This window comes from Hypomesus transpacificus, chromosome 11, assembly GCF_021917145.1.
Source record: "Hypomesus transpacificus isolate Combined female chromosome 11, fHypTra1, whole genome shotgun sequence".
NCBI lineage: Eukaryota > Metazoa > Chordata > Actinopteri > Osmeriformes > Osmeridae > Hypomesus > Hypomesus transpacificus.
In genome coordinates this window covers 13,536,090-13,563,482 of record NC_061070.1, presented here as the reverse complement: position 1 = coordinate 13,563,482, position 27,393 = coordinate 13,536,090, and the positions used below count along the sequence as shown (strand labels likewise).

General features: G+C 45.7%; 1 protein-coding gene across 1 annotated transcript in view; it reads right to left on the bottom strand.

Annotated features, from left to right (window-relative positions):
• LOC124474134 (adhesion G protein-coupled receptor A3) overlaps positions 1 to 27,393 on the bottom strand; it is an 82,040-nt gene extending 54,647 nt beyond the window's left edge. Inside the window, 7 exon segments of the mRNA XM_047030034.1 lie at positions 6,017 to 6,230; positions 10,594 to 10,757; positions 10,848 to 10,919; positions 11,100 to 11,171; positions 11,964 to 12,035; positions 19,332 to 19,403; positions 26,683 to 27,393. Coding sequence (XP_046885990.1) covers positions 6,017 to 6,230; positions 10,594 to 10,757; positions 10,848 to 10,919; positions 11,100 to 11,171; positions 11,964 to 12,035; positions 19,332 to 19,403; positions 26,683 to 26,912 — 896 coding nt within the window. The 5' untranslated portion in view covers positions 26,913 to 27,393.

Sequence of the window (27,393 nt, the reverse complement as noted above, 5' to 3'; positions counted from 1 at the left end):
TAACCAATATCCCAACTCCTATCAATTTCAGCCTCACAAACAGAATCACTTAGCAAACAAACCCCATATTTTGGTGGTCGGTAAAGGCCGGTGATGTCCTCGAATCTACCCTACCCACGTTATCTGCAAGTACCAATTCTTCTCAGTGACTTTGCTTCAATGACACTCTGAGAGGAAAATGTATAATGAAATAACCCATGATTCCATTTTCTACATTTGGCTAACCACTTGTTTCTGATCGGTAGTCCAAAGGGCTTTAAATCAAATTTGAACGCTTGACTGAAGTGATGGGTGATGTGTGTATATGGAGAGAGAGAGTTGCGCAACACAAACTCCAGGGCATTTGGCAAGACGGTTAGCTAAAAGCTTTGAAACTCAGTGATCATTATTTTATTGGTTGGAGTAGAGTCTCCGCTCCACTGACAGAAAAAAATACCTTAAAGCCCTGAGATGTTCTACATTCAGTCACACAGTACGCATCACTGTCAAACACCCTCTTGAGATCCAGCGTCATTCCTACTCTTTGCCCCTCTCCTCCATTCATCTGGTTGTCTATAGAGAGATCAGTTAATTATTTCAACTTGTTCAGGGCCCTGCCCAGGAGAAGTAGTGTGCTGCTTCTGTACAGAGGGGACTGATTTAGCCAGCTCTCACAGTAGGAGTCCAGCATTGAGTAATCCTCAGATAGTCAACACAGTGCTACAGCAGCGCCAATCATCTACACAACCGCCACCACCACCACAGGCAGAAAATATCTCTCTCTCTCTTTCCTTCTCCCCATCTCTCTTTCTCATTCTCCCCCTCTTTCTCAAATGGCAGCCTTACTTCCAAGAAACACAGCCACAAAGTAGGGTTTCAACTCTCCAGTCAGGCCGTAAATAGAAAGCCTCTGAGCTCCATCCAAGAGGAGCCTGAGGACTGCAGTCCTCTCTTTCATTCCTGCTACAAACCTTACAGCAGAGGGACCACTGACCTGTCCTCACGTCAAGATCAAATACTGAGAATGGCCGAGAATGGAGATGGGTGATGAGGATGTTGACATCAACAAGGATGGTGACGATGGAGATGATGAGTGCGGGGACTTTGTACTGTAGCGCGAGCGTTGGATCCATGAAGTGTGCATCTCTGTGCATATGAACCACGTGTGTGGGACTGAGATACAAAAGTAGTTGCTGCCAGTCTGTCAAGGGGCCAGTTACATCACTGGTGAACACTGGCCAACACACAGAGACATTTCTCTCTCCTTCCCTCCATCTCTCTCTATCCCCACCCTGAATCTCTCTCTCTGCCTCTCTGCCTCTCTCTCTCCCCCTCCCTTGCAATCTCTGGTTAAGCCTAGTCTAAGCCTTTTAAAAGAACTGTGTATTAAAACAGTTGTACCAGACAGAATAAAGATGTTATGTTTTATAACAATCACAGACTATGGAGGTTCAGACAGTATTAGTGTGGCTAGCTAGTGTTAGCATGCGTACTGTGCTTTCAAAAACAGCAAGGATTAGCTACGTAGCATTGCACACTATCTAAAACAAACCGAAATGAACTTGAACCCAAGGCAAAAAGACTGCATAGGAATTAATGCAGCAGGCTCGCAGGCTTGTTCGGTAGACTTCAGTTTGGGAAGGTTGTTCTCACACTGCATAATAACCATATGTGAGACAGCCTCATTGCAGAACCCCTGAGCAGGACAGGGGCAAACACACTCACCACACACACACACAATATCTCTCTCACACACACACAATCACACTACACAATCACACACAAACAAACCACACATACAAACACATCACACACACCAAAAGCAATGACCTAAATGCACACCAACAACTACTCCATTGTGGAGTTCTCCGCCCGGAGTTCTTCCTGAAGGCCTCATTAGGACCATTTACACTCTCTGCAGATATTCAACAATTTGTTTACATAATGCTTTCTGCGGCAGTAAACTTTTAATCGGTTCCCTTTTCATTAGAAGTCTTTTAAAACTCAGGATTTTTAATGAACTTCTTTACAACAGTACTTCTTCTCAGAGGATGTGAGGATTTTCACACACACACACACACACACACACACACACACACACACAAACGCACACACACACATCTACTGTCGACAATCACACACAACACAAAAATACTGGATGACAGGGGAGTACAACCACACACACACCGACAGTCTCTCTGACTGACTCTTGGCCAGTGATGATAACGCTTTAATAAAGAGGGCTAAATCTGAGAGCCGACAGTAGCGACCTGAAAGCTTTACAGAGAGATTTCAGAATAAATAAAAGATCTCTCCTGCAGCCCCATCCTTGAAAGCAGATGTTGGTCTGTGCAATGGTTGTCCTCCCCTCCTGCCTCATTTAGAACCAGATATGCTGCTCCTCAGATTGAAGCGCTTAAGGTGCCACAGTAAACTGGGCTTTGTGGGAGAACACTACCTCAAATGACCTGACCATTATTTAAACTCATATCCTACATTAGTGGTAAATCTCGATATGTTTTTGGAATGACCTCGATGTCACTGCATTACTCTGATACACTTGCCATTATCATCTTCTCTCGTTTCATGGGTTTAACTTAGCTGACGATCAACTAACGAACTGGGAAGCATTATTCAATTCTAGCCGGACTGACACAATTAAGGATGGTCTCCATAGTGACTGATGTCAGCGGAGACCGTTTAACCTGGAAAAGTCCCTCAACCAGGTAGCAGGGAACGAGAGAGACGAAATCTGGAAAGTACTGCACAGGACAGAGAGGATAGAGCAGGGACTGCGTAAAGTGATGATAAAGGGAGACAGATTTGGGATTAATGAAGAGAGAGAGAACAGAGTGAAAAATGGATAAAAGTTGCGACATGAAAAAGCAGTGAAAGCAAGAGAGAGAACAGGAGATAGGCATAGAATAAAGGGCACGGCGGAGCGCCTTCCTTTTCTATCCCCAGTATGGAATGCTTCCCAGGTCTTCTGTTCACTGCTAGATTAGGGTGATTAAAAATGGAGAGGATTAAGAAAGATCCCACCAAAGCTGTGGCTGGCTGCAGGCTTGAAAGGCCTTGATTCATGGAACATGAATTCCAGGCTGGTCCCATGTCCGCCGCTAGCATCCCTTACTGAGAGCCGGGTCTGGCACTATTGCTCAGCATCGCTCTGTAATACACACACACACGCACACACACACCTTGCATCGGACCTTATTTTTGGCTCGGATTCTGAATGAAATATGAAAATGAATCAGCCTATTGCCCTGCTCCGGCGAGAGGTGCTGTAATGATACATAATACATGCACAGCAGCAGTTTTAGAGTAGCCAATACACACATTCTTAGTTATTATTCTTAGCTTAGGTTATTCTCAGTGAATTATTCAGTGAATTGTTCAGTATTCTAGCATTTTTCTTTCTTACGTTGTTAAATACTATTGTTGATATAGATAAAAAGCATAGCAGCTCATATAGGTTGAGATTTACAGTATTTATAGTTTGGATGAGTACTCTAGGTGTACATAAGTTGCTAGGGATTGTCAAGAGGAGCAGCACCAAATCATTGCAATATGCCTGTACTTGTACTTGTTATAAATGGCTTATAAACTAGAAACTCAAACTTGAACATACACACACATGCTTGCACACAAAATACACACAGTTGCAAACACATTCAGTAAATGCACAAACCAACACACACACACAAACCAACAGACAGCAGGACACACTTATGTCAATGACAGTGAGATTGGGTCATAGTCAGAATGTTTACACAGGTTATTCTGTGTGACACTGTATTGACTATGAAATAAACCGCTTCTAGCTAAGAAAACATCACTGAGTCACCTTAACAGGGGTCATAAAATCTAAATTCGATGCGACTTGCCTTAGCGTATCTGATTATATTGTGCCAATCTCGAGTTCCAGGTTCAAGGGACGTTAAGCTACATGATAAATCCTGTGTGTTTCGACTTTTCTCCTCCAATGAGCTGAACGACTTGGGGTGACTGACTCAGAGTACATTACTTCAAGGTGAACTACATCAACACAGAGCGGAACCCCTCAAATACTGGCTGGTGTCATTAACCTGGCACTGGCACAGCCTGGCATGGCTTGAGCCAGGGCATTAGTAATCCCTGATCCCTTCTCTTTACTTAATGAGAGGCGCCGAGGCCAACGAGCCTAACATTCCCTAATCCCCCCGTATGTCTTTCCACACCAGTGTTTATGATAAAGGTTGGGGAGGGGGTTGCTTCAGACTGGGCCCAGTGTGTGTTGTTCTTGGACAGGTCTGTTTTATACACTCGTTGTCTGTGGTGGAAATGAAGGCATGTCTCCTCGCCTGGTCCGCTGTGAGGACAGCTCGCTGGCTGCCAAGAGCAACATGACTGTATAGGTTCCACTTGGGGAGGGGGGGGGGAGATGGCATCATTTGTGTATACAAGGGAGAGCCTGCCACTAATTACGAGGCAAGCCTAATCAGAATGGGAATAAGGTGAAATCCATCAGGTTCTGTTGGGAGGTGTTCTGTTGGGACATGCCGGTGGAAAATAAGTGTTTGGGTCTCCTACAGGCGAGGGGGGAAAGAGAGCGGGGGTAGGGCGTGGGGTGATGGTGGGGCAACACGGTACAATAAAGTACAGCCGTACAGTACAATGTGTGCTGAGGGGAATGCAGGGCGTGATGACCGTCACAAATCACCACCGAGCCAGGTGGCGTAAAGAGCTCTCCTCAGGTGATGGACACTGGGCTGGTTCTCTCCAGTCTACCAAACGACTGCTGCACGGCTGTGGTGGCCCTGCACAGTGTTGGCTCATCACTCTCCAAGTCTTTCACACACGCAAGTCATACGTTCACCAGAGCTGCTTGATGACTTTCTGTGTAAACAATTCAGAAGCGAGCACCACAGCTGTTGTTGCCTATTAGCTGGGGTGTTAAGCAATCATTAGCTTGTATCTAATGACTGGCCAGGTGGAACAGCCTAGGGAAGGACTGTTCATCATTTAGGTAAACTACTCAAGCTCCTTCCATCTATTTACAATAAGAATCGTTGTAAACTTGAGGGAATGCTGTTGAAATCGGAAGATCCACGGGGCATCTCTCAGAATCGGTCCTACTGATTTGAAGCGTGAAAGGGACTGACTGGCTTCGCATAATAAACAAAAACTATCGGTCAAATCAGGAGCACCACACAGGGTGCTATTCTTCCCAGAAAGCATGCTGAAGGAACCAGCATTCCTGTTGCTAAGTAAACCATGCTGGGAGCGTTCCGCCTGTTGACACATGGAAACATATTTCTGTCAGCACTCCATCAATATTTATGTTTGAGAGGCTGTGCATTGGGAGCGAGCAGGAGCAGTTAAACTAATCAGCGGCAATGGGTCTTCCCCCCCCATCCCCGATGAAGCCTAAGCCACACACACACAAGCCCCTGCCGCCCCCGGGGAGGAAACACAAAGACAGGAAGAGGATGTTGCCCCCCCCCCCCCCCCCCCCCCACACTCACGGTAGAAATGTGAGAAAAGCAACACCGGGAGCATTATCGCCGTAATTATGATTCAGCATCTGCTCGTGTTAGCGTGTGATCAGCTAGCGCTCTGACAATGTTGCCAGAGTGCCAGGCTAACCTCCAGAGAGGAGTGGCAGACTGCTCAGAGGTGCTGGCACGCTGCCAAGCCAATCCTGGCCTGTCCTTTCAGATCCTTATCAAGGACGGCCGCAACAAAAGCTAAATCACAGCCACGATCTGAGAGAGAGAGAGAGAGAGAGAGAGAGAGAGAGAGAGAGAGAGAGAGAGAGAGAGAGAGAGGGGGAAAGGGGGATGGGTATATATATGTGTGTGTGTGTTTGTGTCTGCTTTGTGTAGGTCTTGGCATTGCGCAAATGCTGAGGAGCACACTGCATGAGCGATCAGCACGTGCGTGGGCGTGTGCATTCATGAGCACGGTACACGAGATCATGACCTAGCTCTCGTCTCCTCGTGTCCTCCCTCGCCGCCCCCACTCCTTCCTCGCCCTGCCTCCCCACCCTCCTCACCTGGTGAGCAGGCAGCAGTCGTGGAGCAGCGTGTCCTCCAGGTAGACACCCCTCTCCTCCTGGGTGTGGACGGGCTGGCCGTTGTGGCGCCAGTGCAGGCTCACCTGGGGCTCCAGGTAGGAGCCGGTACACTGCAGGGGCAGCCTGTCCCCCCGGAACACCAGCTGCCTTTGGGATGGGATCAGCTGGAAGAGGGGCAGCTCCAGGGGTCCGTCTGCAGGGAACACATGGAGGCCAGGAGGTCAGTGGAGGAGGGAGGACTCATACATGGATAGAGAGGGACAACACTTGCAGATACACTCCTTTATTCTCTGCTGCGCTGAGCCAAACGTCTTGATGCAGTCAGATGGCGTGATAGAGAGGAATACCCTAGGGAGGCCCTGGACCCACCGTGACTGTCACTGCCAGGAGATGGTGGGTGCTCGTTACGGCCACATATTATTGTATATATTTCTGTCTGTGGAGTGTTGTCTTACTCTTCTGTTTCTCTCCTCCCTCATTCTCATTCATATATTCAGATGTCGGTCTGTGATTGGCTCATCAACTACATTACTCGTCACTAGCGGAACCGTTCCCAGCCAATCTGCTGTGCGTCCATCTTCCAGTGAAACCCCACCTGTCTCATGTTTGACAGCAGATTGATTCTGTGTTTGCGCTGCTCTAATGGACTTGATGGTGTTATTTGTTGCTGTCGGCAATTCTGTGTTGGTTGTGTTCCTACTCCGTGGTAAAAGTATACGTTATTTCTTTTAGATATCATCCTCCAACACTCTCATCCTTTAGTGGCTATTACTGGGCCTATACGGGGAAGAATGCTTTTTGTTTGGTCATTTGCACATGGTCAAGGGGACAGTTAGACTGCTCGTGTACATACACCACTTCAAGTCATTTAAACTTGTTAAGAAAACTTCGGCAAGGAACGATGCCACCCAATGTACTTTTGTTAAAGAGGCATCAATTGCTATTTGGAACGATTTGGTTAAGCAGGTTTATTAATTTCAGTTTAATTTTCTTTGGCACCGTTATTTTGCTTTATTTATAAAGATGTTGTCCTCTTTGGCAATTCTTTTGATGAAATAAATATTACTTTTTGTGAGGCACACACTGCCAAACACTTTCCATGTTTCTGTTAGGCCCTATCTCTCTCCCTAGACAGAGACAAACTAAAGAGATGGTAGTAACTGCTCTACGTTAGAGATAGGATTCCTTGATCCTAATTCCTTCTCAGAGTGACATTACAATTGAAACTGGATTGAGACCTGAGAGGAGAGGGCTCTGTGGATGGAAAGAGAGAGGATGAGATATGGATTTCATCGTGCCTGACCCTGCTGTAGAATGAGCATCTAAATAAAATCTTAAACACCTGCCTCCAGTTCACATAATGGGATTCTAATGGATCATAGTGGTGCACAATGGGTTGGAGAGAATCAATCATGTGTTTCAGGACCAGCAAAACCTGGCTCATCGCGTCTTCTTGGCTTGCATTCCTACCTGCAGAATTTCTCCAGACGCCGGGGAAACATGTTTGATTAGATGCTACAAGACATTTCCTTGGATCAGCTCCAGGGAGCGGAGCAGAGCGGAGCGTCGCTTCACTCTGCCTTCACCTCCATTCAGATCAATGGCGGACGCCTGCAGCACAGCCGCACTTACAGCGTGACGGCCCGTTGGCTCCACGGGTCGTAAACCGCCGGCTTTTATGGCTGCCCATACATTTCACAGGAGCCGTGGACGTCTATGTGACATCTCTATTGTGAATGGAGCCAGATAGGCCCAGGGAGAGTGGCTACAGCATTACACGTCCCAAGGGCTATCTTAAATATACGCCGTGATGTTTATGGTAATGTGTAATCTGATGAGCGATCAAGTCTGTTTATAGGAGCCGACTCCTGACCTTGATTTTATGCAACGCATGATGCATAGCAGTACCGCACATTGCAGGGCTAACGCTGCATGGGTGTATAGTATAGGCTACAGTAAACTGCATAACTTAGTGATTATCTGGCATGCTCACAGCTAAACTCTGCCGATATTGCAGTGGTAGAGAGTAATTGATTTACATCAACACTTGGGTTTATTGCTAACTCTGCACTCATCGCTGCTAAACGGTGGCTCCAGTAGCTGTAACCCTGTTAGCACGACAGGAAGCTACACATCAAAACAGCATGTGGCATTTGACTGTTGACTTGGCTGATGCTGATATTGTTGATTCAACACTTTGAGCCAAGGATTAGAGAGTAGCAGATCACTCGTGCCTATCAGGCCCTGCCAGAGCAACACACTTGTGTCCGTGTGGGTGTGTGAGCATCAGATAGCCAGAGGGATCCCCGTGTGGGATGGTGCAAGCAACGCCTGAGAAAGGCCATATCTGCATGCATGCGTGTGTGTGGTGTGTGTGCGCCCGTGTAAGTCTACACGTGTGTGTTTGTATACGAGGTTGAAGGGATAGTTTGCAGGGCAAGACGGAATAGGGTCACCACGTTAACCAAATTGACCTGTCTCTCTGGCGGGGAGGCAGAACATCTGCCGTGGTCAGGCCAGGGGCATGCAGTGGACACATGCTCTAGCGACTGGTAGCAGATTTCAACCAGAGATCCATCAAAAATGCACACAGAAACGACATGCAATCACAAACACACACAGTATACAGATACGAGGTCACCCAAACACTTACACTTTTACTACACGTTTATGAATCCACATACAAGCATTTAAATGTACACACACAAACACACTGTACTGATGTGTCTCAAACAACATTTTGAGATTGAAGGACAAATGGTTAAAAGTGGAATGGCTGCTGACAATCTAACATTCAGCCAGTCTGCTGTGTTCTTGTCAACCTTGATTTTTCCCTTTATTTGAAAATGCTGCGAACGTTTTAACGGACAAAAATCATCTTTTCACAAGCTCTGCTCTCATGTAGTAGCTTTCTAAGATGACTCAAATTCAAGGTAATTGCATGCCAGGTAATGTGCAAAATCATGTCCTTTTGTGTGGCCAAATACCACCAGCTAGGACAGGCATGTAGAGATTCTTCTTAGGCCATGCAGTGACCAATAAAAGACCACTTCACTGCTGTGCCATCACACAATAAATAATTCCAAAGATTCAGGAGACCCTTGGGGAGTCTGAATCAACCTATTATTGATTATACATTATTCTATTTCATGTGAATCCATATTTACAGTGGGGTTGTAAGGTTCCTACACAGGGTCTCCAGGAAGCCGAGGAGAGGGCTCTCCGTGGGTAGATGGCTCGAGCAGACGTGCTGTACGTCTGCCCCTGACCACGCCGCAGGACACACCTGAAACCCCGCAAGAAGTGCCCCTCCGTTTCCCTTCACTTGAGAGGGACAACCACCCTGAGCGCTCCGCCAGGCAGAGGGAGCAGAGGCGTCGCGGGGCCTTGACATCTGCTACTCATCACGGTGGAGAAGAAGCCGCAGAAACGAGGCGTGGTAACAGCCCCTAGATAGTTCAGTGTGTACTGAAATACGAAAAATGTATATATATATATATATATACATATATATATATTATGTTTAAATTGCCGATGGTTTGTTATCTTATCTATATTCTTCTTGAAGCACCTTTCATCAGACGGGTGTGATCAGACCTGACGTGCTACGGCGGAGCAGGGACGGGAGGGAAGCCGCACGGCATTCCATGACACAAAGTGAAGCCATATGGGGATAATAGCCTGCAAATAACATTACAAGAAGTGCTTGTAGGAGCTCTGTACTGTGTCCAATCGAAGATGGCTGTTGCCAAGCACATAAATAAGGCACTGTAAAAGGCTATTGTAAAGAGAGAGGGGTAGTGAGACATGCAGGGTAGGGGGAAAGGGGGGGGGGGGTGCAGAATGTTATCAAACTGTAATCCCATAATGGATGTGTTAGGCCTGAGAACAGAGAATACAGCACCCCACCACCCTAATTCCACACTTGGCTCTTCATCACATAGGGCTGCGTGGATTTAGCCTGTAATTGCTGGGATTGTTCGACGCAAATGAAAAACGCTCCGCATTACATCGAATAACTTGGGTTGGTATGTGGGGCTCAGACAGAGAGGTGTCAAGGTATTGAAAACAAGAAGGAGACAGGAAAAAGGCCTTTTATATGACCAGCATTTCTACCCTTCTAACCCACAAACACACACTCACACAAACACACACACAGCCAACAATAAATACAGGGGAACCCAGACACTTGTCAATTCTCACTTTTCCAGCTCTCATCTCATGCAATTCTGTCATACCGATGTCATATCCTGAAAGCCTATACAGGCCGCGGGGGGTGATGGGGAGGGGGGCCAGAGGCTATCACGTATGAGACACCATTCCCTCGCGACACACAGCACACAGCAGAGATGGAAAAACCAGAACATTCTACCATTCATCTCTCTCCATCTATGCTCCTCACACTCTGGCCTCACATATACACACAAGGAGCAATCGCAAACACACCAAGGGACATCGGCGCTCCCATCGTCTCTATCCCTGCCCTGTGAACCAAGCCCACAGACGAAAGTGTTCCAGCAGACATACTGTTAGAAAGAGGGTTCGATTGACAGTACCACATCGGAGCTGCTGTTCTCGGAGGTTGCGGAACTCCAGGCCGTGGAGGTGGTTGGGGTACACGCACAGGGTGTCGTTGGCGATGCGGACGCCGTTGGCCCGGGCCCACAGCAGCAGCCACTCCAGCTGGCAGTCGCAGAACAGAGACTCCGTACTGAAGTGCCTGATGGGACACGACACAGGAGTTACGTTTGTATTCTCGATGTGCGTGTTTATATGTGTGAGTGTGTTTTGATCTCCTTGGTGTTCTTACAGGACTCTGAGAGACCGAAGGTTGATGAAGAGACCCGCAGGCAGGGAATAGAAAATATTTCCAGAAAGGTTCCTGTGTGGGGACACAATGCCAGATCCACATTAAAATGGTTTAAAGAAGTTCAACAGCAACAGAATCTGTAGAGGCGTTAGTTTGGAACCACATTATCTAAGATAAACAACATATTTTCAACACACTCATTGTAAATTGTGCGTTGCAGAGCTGTATGTTTCCAATTAGGAGATTACTCACAACTTGGAAAGATTGCCAAGGTCTATGAACATTTCAGGAGAGAGGCAGCCAATCCTGTTGTTGGACAGATCCCTAGATGGACAAAAAGCAAACTTTGTGGTTTAGAGATAAGCCAATCCTATTGGACTTGAACCATTAACAGTACTAATCTTGGACGGGTTGTCAGGGAACGTGTGTGTGTGACAGAAAACAGAATGGGTTTTGCTGTGACAACAAGTTTGTGTAGTGCGTGTCAGCTTGTGTATCTGTGAGTCTCTGCCCTCTTCTCTCAATAATCTAATAAAGAGAGCTTAAGTAGCTCATGGAACTGTGATGTTCAAACCAGCCCAACTCCCAGGACATTAACCCTGACCTTTAACACCCTTTGACCTCTCAAAAACACACACACACAAGTCATACGGAGGCCTCCTAGATGTGAGTAGCTGAGTGCAGTTGCGATTGTGGCTCGGTGCCCTTCCCCTCTGTAATTAAAGAGCTGCTTTGCTGGAGCAGCTGTGGGAAAATAAGCAAAGCACTTGAGTAATCACCAGTTGGGGAGCACTTAAATTAGCACGAGGCAGCTCCTTTAGCCTGGCACACACGCGTCCCAAACCAGCATCCCTGCAACACCCTGCCAGTCTAAAAACCTGGACGATCATGATAGAATTAAGACATTTATACCGTACGCTTGATCTAAAGCCTTCTGTTTGTGTGTGTGTGTGCATGTCTTTGTGTGTGAGTGCTCAATTAAAGCATCATAGTAAAATATCACCACTTTTGCAGTGATAGTAGGCCACCCTACCTGTCCCTCCCCCCACCCTCTACACACCCACACGCACGCACCCACACACAGGCCATTTTGGGACAGTCCTCTGTTATACTCACAGTCTTCTAAGAACCAGCAGTCCACGGAAGGCTCCGGGCTCCAGTGTGCTAATCAAATTATTCCTCAGGTCCCTAGAGAGAGAGGGAGACAGAGAGAGAGAGAGAGAGAGAGAGAGGGGGGGGGGGGGGGAGAGACAGAGGGAGTGTGTGTGGGTGAGGGAGGGGGGGGGGGGGGTAAAGACAAAGAGATGGACGAGGGAAGGGAAAGAAAAAAATTGTGAGCAACAGAACAAGAATAGAAATGGAAAGTAACGAAATGAAAGTCAGAGTTGGAAGGCAGAAAAGAAAGAGGGAAAAGCCGAGAGGTCACACGTGATGGCATGTATATAGGAGCCAGCTCAGCGGGGCCCTGTCATCGTGCTGGCAGACAGAGCGAGAGAGACAGGCTCCCAGCACTCGTCAGAGCACAGAACTCCATCTCACACTGACATGGAGATGTAAACATCATTTTCAGAGGAGTCATAATTCCTGCCTGAGTGTATTTAGAGGGTTTATACATTCTATGACTATATAGAGTCAAATTGACATGGTTTCTACATTATAGAGAAATTCAAGAGTGCATCCTGCTATCTGAAAACCACAAATCCTTGGACTTGGAGACATTTTTTATTTTGTCCATTAGCGTGGTGGTGACATAGCTGTGTTCCCCTGAACAGATCATCTTATCCTATCTACCACCATTATCCACCGAGCGAGAGAGTGAGCAACAGAGAAAGGGAGAGAGAGAGAGAGGAAGGAAAGGTTCCTATTATAGGTATTAAGAAGAGTAGCACCTGTTTGTCCAACAGATGTTCTTTCCCTGCTATGCAGAAACAGTGTGGTGTCTAACAGAGGGAAGAGTACACACACACACACACATTGTGGTTTCAGTTCTCTCAGTTCCCCGGCCCCAAGTTGCTAAGAAAGGACCGCATCATCCCAGTACCTCGCTTCTCCTGATTTCCCCTTTTAAAGCCAAAGATAACTTCCTGAAACTGTGTCCCCTGTTTCCTCCGCCTGCTTCTGTCAGGAGCGGTGAACATCACAGGCAGCTCGCCTTGCTCTCCAGCCAGATGTGCCGGGGTGAGGAGCCACACAAACACATGGCTCAGCTCTCCTAGTCCACATCCAGCTGCTTCTACAGCTAGCAGCTAGCAGTCATCATGGCTGGGAGGGAGCTAACCAGGGAGAAGAATGAAGCAAATGAAACAACACTTGAAATATAAATGCCCATCTTTTTTAAATCAACTGTGAAGGACTTAGCTAAATGATTCCTCTGTTGTTTTAGGCCACAGCGTAACGACTCGATGTTGCATCCAGACGGCATGAGGTGAAGGCTACTGCCAAAGAACAAGGAGTACTTTGCTGTAACTGATATTACTACTTTAACTTTACTACGTCAAAAACTCTGAACACTGAAGGACAAGCTGTTTTACACGGTGGGCCTTCACTGGAACTGGTGGTAATTTGGTCAATGTTAATCGTTAAACACACATAGCCACACACTTGCACACACAAACAAGGGAGGGAAGCCATCATTATCGTCAGATAAATGACTCCTGTCTGGGTTTAATGATCTGTGTCTTGTGTTAAATTGTTCTGTCCAGAGTTAAAACACACTTTGTGTGAGCCGTTAGTCCTTCCCTAGCGACCCACACCAAGCAGCCATGTAGACACAAGGTCTGTATCTACCCTTCACCACACTCAGTCACTGTCCTGTATATGCATACTGTATGCACATATACGGTCTGGTGGTCCACAATAGTGGACAATGAAAGGCAGCCCCTTCATAACTAAACAAAACTGAATCTCAGTCACTTTTGGAAAGATCTTTCTGATTGAAGAAGTCAGCGAGTCAGCAGTCTATGTCACGTGCACGGTTAGGACCAGTGGGTTAGTTGTGATTTCCTGTCTCTGCAGGTCTTTGATAACGTACAAACTGCAACAAGAAGACCAGGCCAAGGGCTGGGGTTGAAGGTCTGTCACCTGGCCTGTGGTACCTTCTGTACGCCTCCTTTTCATCTCTCTGAGTCTGCGGCAACCAGCGGTCTCCTCAGCGAGGAGCTGTCCATCTGTCTCAGGGCTGACCAGTCAGCACTTCCCCTAACAGCCCTGGGCCTGGGGGCAGTTATGAGTCAGGTCAAATACAGAGGAGGAAGCAGCTAGCTAGCTGCTAGCTATAAGTATGAAGTTAGTGCAGTGCAGAAATGTCTGACAAGACCTTGACAGAGAAAAGCACAACCCCAAAAAATGCCTGCAGGGCATGTGTTAAGGGTTTTCATTTTCAGGAGTTTGCTAAAACATTGTTGTTAAACTATAATGGTCTGAGAGGCTTCATGTCTTCATGCTTTCCAAAGACCTCCTGCTCTGTTATTCTGCCACATACTCATAATAACAGGGCTGGTTTGCTGAAAGTGTTCTATTCATCAGCAACAAGTTCTTTCTTCCAGTACCGCGCATGTGATTGTTGTGTTGTAGCATTGTTGGATTTCAGGGTGATTGGCAGGGTAAAGAGAAAGGCCGGATGGAAGTTCACTAGAATAAATAAGTCTTCCCGTTTCCTCAGACTAGTCCGTTTGTAGCTGTGGTCAAGAATAACACAGACACACACACACAGTCCTATGTCTGAACATACCTAGAAACAAACCCAAGGGCGACTATGAGGTGACCAACTCTTCAATATGTTCATCTGTGTAAACTCAGATGAGATGAATGTTTAAACAACAATCATTTTGGTTCTCTGCACACTGAGTGCTGGAAGTGAAGGGAGGAAACATTGACATAAACTCATCTCTTTGTGGCTAATGTTTAAAAGGCCACTGAAGTGGTTCACTATTCATTTCCACAGTGCTGTATATCTTAGACTGCTGGAGTTCCCCACATCTGTTGGACTCTTAGGATGTTCAGCTATTTCCCATGTAGCATGACACTAATGGGTAGATTCATCTCCGTTTCAACGACTTGCCACACACACCCACACACACATGCGTGCAAACCCACTCCTGACTTGGGTGACTGGACCACACGCATGCTTCAGCAGACATAGTGCAGGATCTCATCATCTAACTATCTGTGTTCCTCTTGGAATCTGTGTTGTTGTAACTGGCTTCAGATTCAGTCAAATCACATAAAGTACATGTAAACAGAGAAGAAAACATCAAGTTACTGTGAAGAATCCAACTGACGGCCACGAGGGTTATGTAAAGGTTAATGATGATATAGCATGGAGAAATAGATTTGCTGTCCATGAAATATCTTCCTACTCGGTTTAACGCACTCAATTCCAACAATGCAGCATGGTGCATTAGATAGGTTGCATGGTATATCACATGGAATGAGTGAGGACAAATACGATTGTGTAAGCCTTGTGTCATGTCTAATTTAATTAATTCATAACAGTAATGTTATGTGTTTCCAGCAAACATAATTTAATCCTGTAGGGGACTGAAGTCAAAATCCACTGTGACTCAAGAAAAGGACGATTTGATACAATGCATGACGACTTCTGTCACCCCACCCTCAACACACATAAACACACATCTCCTACCCAACCAGAGAGCAACCGCGAGAGAAAGAGAGAGAAAGAAAGAGAAATAAAGAGTGTGGGAGGGGGGGGAGGGAGTGGGAGGGGGGGGAGAGAGTGGGAGGGGGGGGGGGGGGTGTGGGAGGCATATAGACTAATGAGAGGAGAGTTCACCAGCTGACAGTGAGAAAAGGCCACTGTAGCAGCAGTGGCCTCACTGCTGAAAAACTGCCTCCTCCTCTGTCTCTCCCAGTGCGGGGCCGGGGAGAACACAAGTCCTCTAGCTGTACACCCCTCACACAGTCAAGCTGTCAGTAGCTGCATGACAAGTCTCTTGGCCTAAGGTTTGAAAACGTGCTGTGTTTGCATTGATACCACCCTCATTTCTTTATGCTAATAAGGCGGTCCGTTTAACTCATTTGTTAATACTCCAAATATTCGTGGGTCAATTTACAGTGCCTTTGAGCAGCATGGAAGGGAAATATGTCTCTCACACTCCCCAAATGAGAGAAAATACATCTCATTAGGGTGGAAACAGCCACCTACGAAATTGTAAATAAATATGCTTTGAAAGTCGCTCGGGAGCAAAAAGAAGGGGTAGTTAGACAGTTCAGTCCAATTAGAAAGTCTGGGCGCATGTCTGTGTGACAGACTCGTAGCAACCACTGCCAGAGCATCAAAAGCCATTGGGCTTTCCCTCACTGCGTTAGTTGGGAAATAACATATAGAATACAAGGGGCCAACCATCATGAATTAGTAAGGTCCCTAGCTAGAGATATGGCATTGACAGACTACATCTGAATGCAGCCCAGTGCTAATACATTTTGCCAAACAAGCTCATATTTTGTCAAGTATGTGGTTTGGAAATCATTCTAAATCATTGACTCTTGTCCAACAGTCAGAATTATATTGCCTCAGTGTTTCTCCCAGTGTCTAATCAGTTTAAGCATTTATGATATGGAACCCTACTGCAATAATTTCCTGCCTGCTTCACTAGCAAGACAAAGAACGCTTCAGAGGGTTGTATATTTTCTGTAAGTAGGGTGCCCCTTAGGTATTTATTTAAAGGTAAAAAATTCTATGACGTATGGGTTCAAATACACAGAGAAGACTATGGAGGAGGAGCGGCAGGCAGGGCAGGTAAAAGAAGAAGAAAAGATTCCTCCCTGGGGATGATAGTTACCTGGAGATAAACAGTAGTCATTTTGTCTAAAACATGAATCCTGAGAGAAACACTTGTACATACACTTTTATTTACTTACCCTGTGTAAAGTGACTGCCAACCAAGAGATGATTTCCAACACTCCCTTTCAGGACAACGTCACAAACTGCTTAATACAGATAAATCACTATGCTTTAATGTCTTGCCATTGGCCAGTTGGAGAAGGAAAACAAGAGAAGTAACTCTTCTTTAGAGGTAGAGGTATGAGACAGAGTTGATGGATGGTCTGTTGGAGAGCTCCTCAGAGACCAGGCATCAGAGAAGCCCATAAGAGAGAGAGAGACAGAGAGTGAAACAGAGGGAGAGAATGGGAGAGAGAGAGAAGGGAGGGGGGGGTGGGGGTTGAAGAGTCAGCCTGTCTCTTTCACAGCCTGCTGGGTACAGTAGATCAGTAGACCCCCAGAACTGAGGTAGTTAACCTCCAGAGTGACCCTCCAACTGGCTCACATAAAACACTGTCGAAAAGCCTCATATCTCAAAACAACACTAAACCATTGGGGCCTGTCTATATTATGACTACTTCCTACATACCACAGTAAGCTGCTTTTCAGATATTGTCGTATGAAAGAACGCTTGATTGCTAATGGTATTCCTTGCCAGAGCAATCATACTGTGTGCGATCCTTATCACATGAATTCACTTCATGCTCAATTATGTATGACACCAAAGATGTAATCAATACAGGCCCAATCCAACAACTTTAATACACTAGAGTTGTTCTCCCCCCTTAAATAACCCTTGACCTCTGAGGGCAGGTTTCCCAAGTGGACTCGGACGTGAAGACAATTACTGAGAATCCTGAAATACACCAAACTCACTTTTGCATTAAACTTTCCAGGCACTATTTTCCACTATCGTCCTTTCACATGCAGAGCCGGCGATGCAGTGATCTGTCCTTGAGGGATCTGCCATGCATCCATCAATCCAACGCGCCAGACTGAGGAACGGGGAATCGACTGAGTCCTTTCCTCCCCAGCTGGAACCACCAGACAAGAAAACTGTAGAGGACGCGTCCTGCGCCCCCGAAGTCAGCTGGTGGCGTGAGGAATGGCAGTGGCCATGACTCGCCACACTGCATCTTGATGAAGTCCTCTCCGTGACTTCGCTGCTGGTGTCAGTGAGGAACATTGGGTCAAGCAGACTGTGTCCTCTCTGTCTCTCAACTGACTGTTGAGAGATCAATTCATTTGGACTTCAATCCAATTCTAACGAAGATTAATCAGAGTGAGAAAAACCCTCACACCAGCGAGTTGGACCAGGCTACTCTCTCCACATACATACTGCCTCTCCTCTCAGATAGGGAAGTCGGAGAGATGCCACTGTGGATGAAGTGAAAGGTCAAATCAACAAGTACGGAGAAATCCAATCTCCAATTTGCGCGATATACAAAATACAGACGATATGTATTCACCAAAGGTACATTCAAACTCGTTTCTCAAACTTGTTTCCGTATACACAGAGCAAAGCTATTCTGCACGGCCATCAGTTGAAACTATGCCCCTCCCCCTCTACAACATTTTCTACAGCCCACCCCCACCCACCCACCCGTCAGCTCTTGCTGGTCAGGGGGCCAGCTGGTCACAGTATGGAGAGTCAACACTCCGTCAGTCGGACACTCACTCAGAGAAGCGCAGTGTCTTTGGGTGCCAACGCCACCAGCCCCAGCCAGGCAATCAAACAGCTGGCCGTTACAGCCCACTCACTGACCACAACTGGAAACACTGCCTTGGCACCCCACCAGCCCGAGGTACACTGGCCCTGCCTTCAGCTGCCTCTTTCAAGATGGACGGGTGTAGGGACAGCGGGACCCAATTGGCCGTGAGGTCAAAGGTCACGTGGTGACACGTCACCTGGACAAATATCAGCTGCATAATCTGTTTATTGATCCTGTAATGGTGCCATTACACCATAGAGGAAGACCGATGACATCCTTATGTATGCTGCACAGGGACATCATAGAAAGTAGATGAGGATTCTCCTCCTGCTGTAATGACCTGTCAAGGGGCTCCACAACAGAACTGGCTTTAATAGAAGTTCCTTGGCTAGCAGCATTAGTAATGATGTCATTAGCATTCTTAAACAGCTCCCCTCTCAGAAAGATGGTCCGTTTCGACGTCACCACTGAATGTGATGGTCACTCATGGAGTTGAAGGAATGGTAATCATCACTGGTTGATTACCGAGGGAACCATCTCAACAGGGAAAGGGTGGTTAGAGCACTTGACTGCAGATCCAGAGGTCAAAGGTTCAAATCCCCTCTATGTACTGTACGCTGCTTTAGATAAGTGGTTTTCATTCAATGATAATTTCATTATTAGATCGTCACTCAGTTTCCCATGGCTGGACACTTACATCACTCCCATCCTTCGGTGTCCTATCGAAGTGCCAAATCCTATGGACTTGCAGTGCTGTTATGTTACCCTATATATTACACCATTACGACACTTACTCTTGCAATTGAGTTAAGTGCTGTGGCACTTACTATGGGCATCAAAGACCATCCTCTCTTAAAGCGGTTCATTATTATTGTACAGTGATTTAGATTATTCTCATTTGACTTCCTCTCCCAAAGCAGGAGACTCGCTGTGAAGCCAGCTCTAGCGCACAGGGGCTGGACTGAAAGCACAAGCCACAGAGGTACTCACAGTTTCTCCAGAGCGGCCAGACCATAGAAGGAGCCGTTCCTCACCAAGGAAATCTTGTTGTTGCTGAGGATCCTGAGGATGAGACACAGACAGAGAGAGGGACTGAGGTGAGGCAGTGAGTGTGTGTGTGTGTGTGTGTGTGTGTGTGTGTGTGTGTGTGTGTGTGTGTGTGTGTGTGTGTGTGTGTGTGTGTGTGTGAGTGAGTGAGTTATAGTCAAAAGAAGGGCCCGCAAAACAAAGAGAAAGCTGAGAGAGAAATCACAATCCAGTAGAAGAGGCAGAGGAGAGAGAAATATAGAGGAGCAACAGAGGGTGGAGAGGAAAAGGACAGATGTGAGACAGAAGATGGACAGCAGAGAGAGATGGTGAGCCAGGGGACAGATTTGTAAATACCTCCAGAAATACAGCCAGGAGGTGATTTATACAAACGCCCCGTAAATTATTCATCCTGCCAATAACTTGGTGCAAGGTGAAAATTTATCCTTGATTAGATCTGGCAGTAAATTTCTCATCTGGGCTACATTTCTGTCTTATTCATAGCCATTCGTGGTTAAAACGGGTAATGGACCCCCATGTCAGAATATGACCCTCGCCGAAGAGGCCTAACGCAACGCCTATTCAGCACAATTCAATCATCCACTGCTAGTTCTAACACTAAACAAATCAATGCTATGTTCCACAGGGGGATTTAGTGACGAATGGATGTGAACATGCGAGCCTGTGTTGATAGTGATTTGGCTCAGAGAGAGAGAAGACCACTGCAGTTGCTTCATACTTGTATTAAGAGATAAATGCCATTGATGAAATCCTTTGTTCTCTAACATGTAGGCTATTTGTATGGAGCAGGAAGGGAAAGTTTGGACTTGAATCTCCCTGGAGAGTAACTCAGACTCGTTCCTCTGATGTAAACAACCGGCGTCACACACATGCCTGTGGGTACAACTTCAGCCTTCGTGAAGAAAGTCACACACACACACACACAAACACAAGGGCGCAGAAATATCCTAAACAGTGTCCACAAAATCCCTGCCATACCTGTACAAGGTAAAACCCATTCCGCCACAGGACAGACCCAAACAAACATCCCCAGGTAGTGAGTTGGTGAGAATCCTGGGGGACTCGTTAGAGCACAGATGGTGGTCTGTGTTATCTGCTGCTGCAGTGAGGTAAACATATCAGACTTGAGATCAACTCTACTCACCCATCCAATAGTAACCATCTCTGTGCCCACACACACACACACACACACACACAGATCTACTCAGGGGCTTTTAAGTGGACAATCATCCAGTAGACATGCACATGGAAACAGATAAGCCCACTCACAAAGCACAATCCAAACATCAGACATTGATTTTCACTGTCAGGGCATAACACATCAGCAAAGCATTTTGACTTTGAAAACTGAGGTACTCAGCCCAGCCCCCCCCCCTCCCACACACACACACACACACTTTTTCCCCTCCTTCCTCCCTGCTGAGCTCTGGGCTAAGAAAGGAGCGACGTGTAATGATTTATGTCACGCTTATTCCTGGGCCTAGATCCACATAATTTCAAATACAACTCACATGGCATTTTTGGGATTTCGTATCTGCTAAAATATTGATTGCTCTTGCCAGATCCTATATCATCCTGTCTGCTGGGGCTGTGGGGCAGGCCCTGCCGGTATGGCGAGGCTTGGCACGCTGTCTCAAGCTCGTCACCGCCTGCATGCCGAGATAGAGGCCTTGCTGCTTTGCATGCACTGTGTCACATGGTTCCCACCGGCTCGCCCCCACACGCTCAAGGTCAAACCCCTCCCTCTCTATCCACCGTCTTCCTCCGTGTCTTCTTTAACAAGGTCGTCCTCCTCCTCTCCCAAGCGATGGGAGAGGTTTGGGAAGGCTGGTAATTGGGATGTGTCACGAGTCACCTCAGTGACTAGAGGGCGCTTCGTTTCACCAGCAGGAATGCATCCTCCATTCTAATGCTATAGGATTAAGCAGCTTGATCCCATAATGCATTGTGCTGAAGAAGCAAATTGCTGACCGACCGTGCAGGGAGGGGGTGCTGTGCTATAGCTGTTCTGCTCGAATAGCCAGGACGGGAGATACACAAGCCATACGGATAGACACGTACACATCAAATGACACAGCATGAATGACAAGGAGAGAAATGTGAAGATATCTAAGCTTGCTGGAAAAGTTACTGTTGGAGTAAAACAGTGCTTTGAGGTTGCAAAAAAAATGAAAAAGGTTGGATTCTTCTTGAAATAAAGGTATAAGGAAGGTTATTAAAAGGTAAGGACAAACTGGTATAAACATTTATTGAAAAAATATATTTATATTAAAAATCCTAAACCTTCTTTTGTTAATGCGTGTTAATAAACCACACAAACATATGCTGTTGTGGCTTTCAGCAAACCCTTTATTCGATCAGAAAGGCACCCACTTGAATGAGATCATGTGGTACTGGTTTGCAAGAGCTGTGTACTGTACCGTCATTTTCACCTCCACTTGCCCTTCCACCCGTAACTCCCTCCCCCCCTCATCCTGTGTCTATGGGCAGAAGTACCCTCTCAGCAGGCAGGGACAGGGGGCCTCTGTTTGTGCAAACTCAAGCGTCCCCCGATCTGTGTGTTTGCAGCGGAAAGCAGCCGCTCAGCGACCCCTGCATGCCTCTCTCAGGCCTCTGTGCAACGTCCGGGAAATCAGAGGCAAAACATAATTGTACATTATGTAAACAGCGCATGACCAGATTCTAGAGAGTCCTTCCAACTTTCTATTTACATGATCAATTATGTTCTCAGAGGATAAGCTGCTTTCAGGAGAACAGACAAATTAAATATTGTCTGGCTGGGGCCAGAGCAAATGGTCTATGTCATTGCTCTGTGTTTTTGTGATTAGGGCTAACATGGAAGACTTCACCACACTACAGCACACTTCATAAAGTGTGTGTATTTCAGGCACACAGAGGCCTAGGCTACATGCAGATGTGCTTTAATTTACAGTCTATACTTACATTTGAATAAATATATTGTTTATCTTCTATGTTTCCTGTTTGGCAAAGGCATTAAATGTTAGCCTCACTGGAATTGTACTTGGTGGTTAAACATTTTGGAGCAACTCTTATATCAACTCTTGTCCAAGATCACCAGTCCAACTCTTTTCCCCCAACACCACAGCTAGTATATTTCTGTAAGGTTCATTTCAAAATGCAACATCTTTACAGTGAGACCAGCCATGCACTAGAGACATCCAACTTTATGATTATAAGAGAGCAGAAACAAAAATAACTTCAATTGATGGGATCCAAGTCACCAATCATGGGGACAAAGTGGGTAAAAGCTCACAATGTGAACTATCACAAACATGCAGAGAGGCGGCCCCATGGTTTCCAGGCATTTCTCGTCAAACATCCAAACCCCTCTGTTATTCTACAATATCGGGTTACTAGGCACAGCTAACCAAAATAACATATTTCATATTGACTAACATTGACCTTGGATGAGAAACAGACATTGCTGGGGAGTTCAAGTATTAGTAGTGCCTCAAATAGGCCCAAGCTGAGAGCTGAGCATGTGGCGCCGCCCCACAGGGCAGCAGAAAGACTCCACGTCAGGCTCTCTTACTGAGACCATGCAAATCATCACCATGGCTTTTTGCATAAATCAGTATTTGTGATAAACACAATTAATTCTCCCCGAAGTTCGTCAGAAGTCAGGAAACTGTTCAGTCCATTAAACAATGGCATAAATAAATTAAATAAAACATATCAATTGACAAGTGGACCATCATGATTTTGAGATTTAATTTGATTGAGTGACACTTACTCCCCCCCCCCCCACACACACACACACACTGAAACACTGCTCTTAGGCCTCTGCATAGATGAGACAGGGAGGGAGTTAGTGTTTCCTCCTGAGACCACCCCCTGCTACAAAAGCATTAGACATCACGTTTATAATTGACTCATTTTGCGACAGAGGAAAACACAACATGCTTGCTTAAGCCGGCTTGCCTGTGCGCCAGCAGACTTATGACAGTTTAAGAAACCTTGGTATTTACTCAATGGTGAAGGGAGGAGGTAGGGATAACAGACTAGAAAAGTATCCTTGGCGCTCATTGTATTTGTCTTTTCCAATATTTTTAGACGGTAGACATTTGACTAAGGTTGGACACATTCTTGGGTTCGCAAGGCCATCGTGATTTGCAAGCTGTTCTCTCCTCTGAACAGTCATGAACTGTGATTCCTTATCACCTAAAGAAAAAACGGAGCAAAAAATAAATAAACACAAAATGTATCACACACAACAAGGGTTGTGAAAGCTAGCCTTTTACAGGGAAAATAAAGTAAATGTGGTACTCACTATTTTGGGGCAGAAAAATAAGTGATTTCAAAGAAACATTCCTTTTGGACTTCAGACACTAATGCAGGGAAGACCACTTCTGAACATGATCCTTTGATTTAGCCGCATGGGTGCTGGATAAAAGCAGTGAAACAGAACCATGGAAGTGCATTGTCAATACTAGCCTTTAGTCCTAATCTCTAGCTAGTGTATAAGGTCATTTTGGCCCTGTCTCTTTCAATTAAGGGTTGGTACCACAGCTTATTAAACTGTGGCCTTTAACTGGCCGAGAAGCTCTCCTTCTCTGTCCTGTCCCTGTTTTCTAGGTCCATAGTCTGCACAGAGGATACAGAGGGCAACATGTGCATGTCACTGAAATATTCATGCAGAACCACTCAGGACAGTGAGGAGTGTCCCGCACAAACAGCACCCGGGGTGAAATGCAAAAGCGCTGAAGAGAGAGGAAAAATAAGAAAGGGAAGGAAACCGAGATTTATAGATAGCTCAGAGGAAAACAAATCACAGCGGACACAGGAGGACCTCTTACGCGAGTGTCCGCATTGTGTGTCGTTTCCTCAAGGGTCTGTTGTGAAATTGAGGTGAGCGGTGACCTCAATCCACCAGTCTGACACAGGTAACTGCTCCCGACAGGATGAATAGCGACATGACGTATACAATGCAGCAGAATCCTGTCATCGTAACTACAGTCTGAGGATCTTCTACTGTGGAAGTGGATCAAGGGAGTACACTTCAAGTCTCGAGAAGAGAAATGTCTCTGTGGTGTGAGGAGGGAGGCAGCTATGGTTTCCTGCTTCCTTCCACCCTAACACCACAAGCTGCCCCTCCTGACTGTCTTCAGAGACAGGCTGATGGCCAGACACCTCCAGATATGGTCTCTACCCAAGCCATATTTTGTCCTTGACGTGCTTTAGCGCCAAGACAGAATGAGAGCCTGTCATGCTTTGGGGACTTGTGGCTCTCAAATCTGAAATGAATGTTTTGGAAAGTTTCATGTCGAGCGTCTACTTGCTTTTAGTCAGTACAAGTGAGAAATCTGAAAGGACTGTTGCATTACAAATTCTCTATGTAGGAGTCCCGAGTCGTCTTTTCTGTCAGTGATACAGTGCAAAAAGAGCCCACATCCTGTCAGAAGTGATATCCAAATGGAGGAAAGTCCTGTCCTAGTTGTAACTTGGCATTAAAACTGTGACTGAGCAACAACCCCTGACAAACATTCTGTTTATCTTTCTGTGTCACGTCGTTTCTATTGCAATGTCACAGAGCAAACAGCTATTTCCCCAATACTACCTTTATCCTATCCTCTGCTTTCTGTGTCAGTCCCTCTGACTTTCTGTCCCTGTCACTCCTTCTAATGTCTTTCTTACTCCCTCTATCTTTTCAACGTTCCCTCTCTTGCTAACTTCCTTCTGTGACTGCCTCTTGCACTATCTCCCTTTTTCTCTGCCTCTCCATTTCAGTCTCCCCCCCCCCCCCCCCCCGCCTCTCCCTGTATCTCTTTGCCTCCCTCACTACCAATCTGTCTTCCTTTTGACCGTAGCCAGTGCCTCAGACAGGTGTCTGCTACAATCCCTGCTACTGTGCTCCAGAGAGGCCCAGTGTCTCTCCTACTCTAACCCTAATGCTCTGAAAACCATTACAGCAGATAGGTCCCAAGGTCAACAGAGCTGTCAGGCCGAACTCCAACTCCACAGCAGCCTCTCCCCTGTTAGATCGGCCCAAAAGGAAGAGGTGTTAGTAAAGGGCTTTGGCTGCGTTACAGCTGGGACAAATTACTCAAATTTAATTTCTCCATTTTATGTTTGATGTTGTTCCATCACGTACAGGGTATGTTGTAGAAATTAAAGACTGAAGAATAGAAGGTTTATGAAGTAAATGTTTTGTTGCTTTGTTGTTTATTATTGAGCTAAATGTACATCTTCATGGATTAATTATTCAGTCCGTTTTTTGTGTAGCAATAATAAATCCACTCTTATAAAACAAAATACAACTCTTGGAAAAAAATAAGAGACCATTGCACCTTTTTCCTTCCTTTTAAAACAAGTTGAGAAGAACAATTTTGAGTGGGGAACAGAAGGGTACAAATGTTACCCCTCTCTTCCTTTCTCAAAATTATCCTTCTCAACCTTTTGTATAGATTTCTGTATAGCTGTATATTGAAGCTAGGGGGGGGTTACTGTGCATACTGTACACATGAAGACAAGGCTGATGAGAAAGCTGGGGACACAGCCTGGGAGGGACATGGAGAGAGATTCATCAGGACATCCACTAACGGAACTCCACATGTGCATACTTCCCTCTGATATCTGTTTATTTTCACAGCACGTCTAAACAAAAGCGAGACAAAGGTCACATTTCCTAATGCAGAAAAACTGCTTCCTGGCAATGGGCCTTCAGGACAAGAGCAAGGCTGGACAAGGGGGAAGGAGAGGATATGGTTGTTAGGTTTGTATTTAACAAAAAAGGTGTCCAAGATTATCTTGAAGCTTACTTAAGACCAAGATTTTTTATTTAAGGACAATTGATTCAGTTTAACAATAATTATGAGCTGCAATCAACACTGTGACCTCGTGAAGTATGGGGGTCCATGGAGAGCACCTTCACAAACTAAATTCTTCTGTGGCCTCCAGGCTAGATCAACAGCGGTGTTACTAGTCTTAATGCAATAATTATTACTCATATACAAAAATAAAAACATAAAAAATTAAAAAATAACTTTCTTTAAAATGTGCTTGTTATCAAATTCAACATCATTTTTAGCAATTATTTTTCATCTTTCAGTATATACCTCTGGATAAAACAGTGTGAATTGGCAATAAAATGGGAGGAGGGCTGAGATTTTATTAAAGTAGGCTTCACCAAACTTTTACTGTATTATTCAAATCTTTACTATTTACTGTGTGCTGAATGTAGCAAATGTGGGATGTGCTTGAAGAATTTACTGTACCAAGTGTTTATGACATCTAAAGAAGGATGCAATATCAGAACAAAACGAATGTTACTTACAAGGAAACTGTTTCGTTGAGTAAAAAGCTGGGTTGTAAGGTGTCCAATAATTCCACATCGTCACAAACAACTTTCACTCGGACGAGTTGTCTGTTCAACTCCTTGGACCTCTCAGAAGTGCAACGACAGCTGTCAATGGTGAGATTCGGACAGCTTTTGTTGCTCATACAAGACGTCCAAAATCCGATACACAGAAAGATCAGCGCTTTCATTGTGAATTGAATGGTCATCTCAGGTCATCCCTCCCCAGTTTGTAAGACAGGTGGACACCATTTCATATAGCTATGTTCACATAGGTATGGACATCCCGACCAAAGATGTTCAATAATGTTGAGTTGCAAGGCTTGTTAACAATGGGCACAATACACCTGCTCTGTCCTCCGACAAATTAAGAAGCTTGCGTGATTTCCTATTAGAGATAGCGGACGCATTTCTTTTAGATACGTTTCAAATGTTTTTGTCATCACTGATCACGCTCACAGTCACACTTGCTAGTCAACTTTTACTGTATCGATTTTTTTCTCAAGTTTTCCTCCAGCGCGAAGGAATGTTTTATTTGCAACCTTGAACTCCGTCTTCTTAGTCGAAGGGTAGGTTTTGACGTCGTGTTATTTGTATCACCACATTCCAGCATAGTTAATCAAGGTCATCGTCTTCTCCGTTATCAACAGGTTGGCAGTACGTCCTCATTCACGGCTTGCGCTCCCAGCG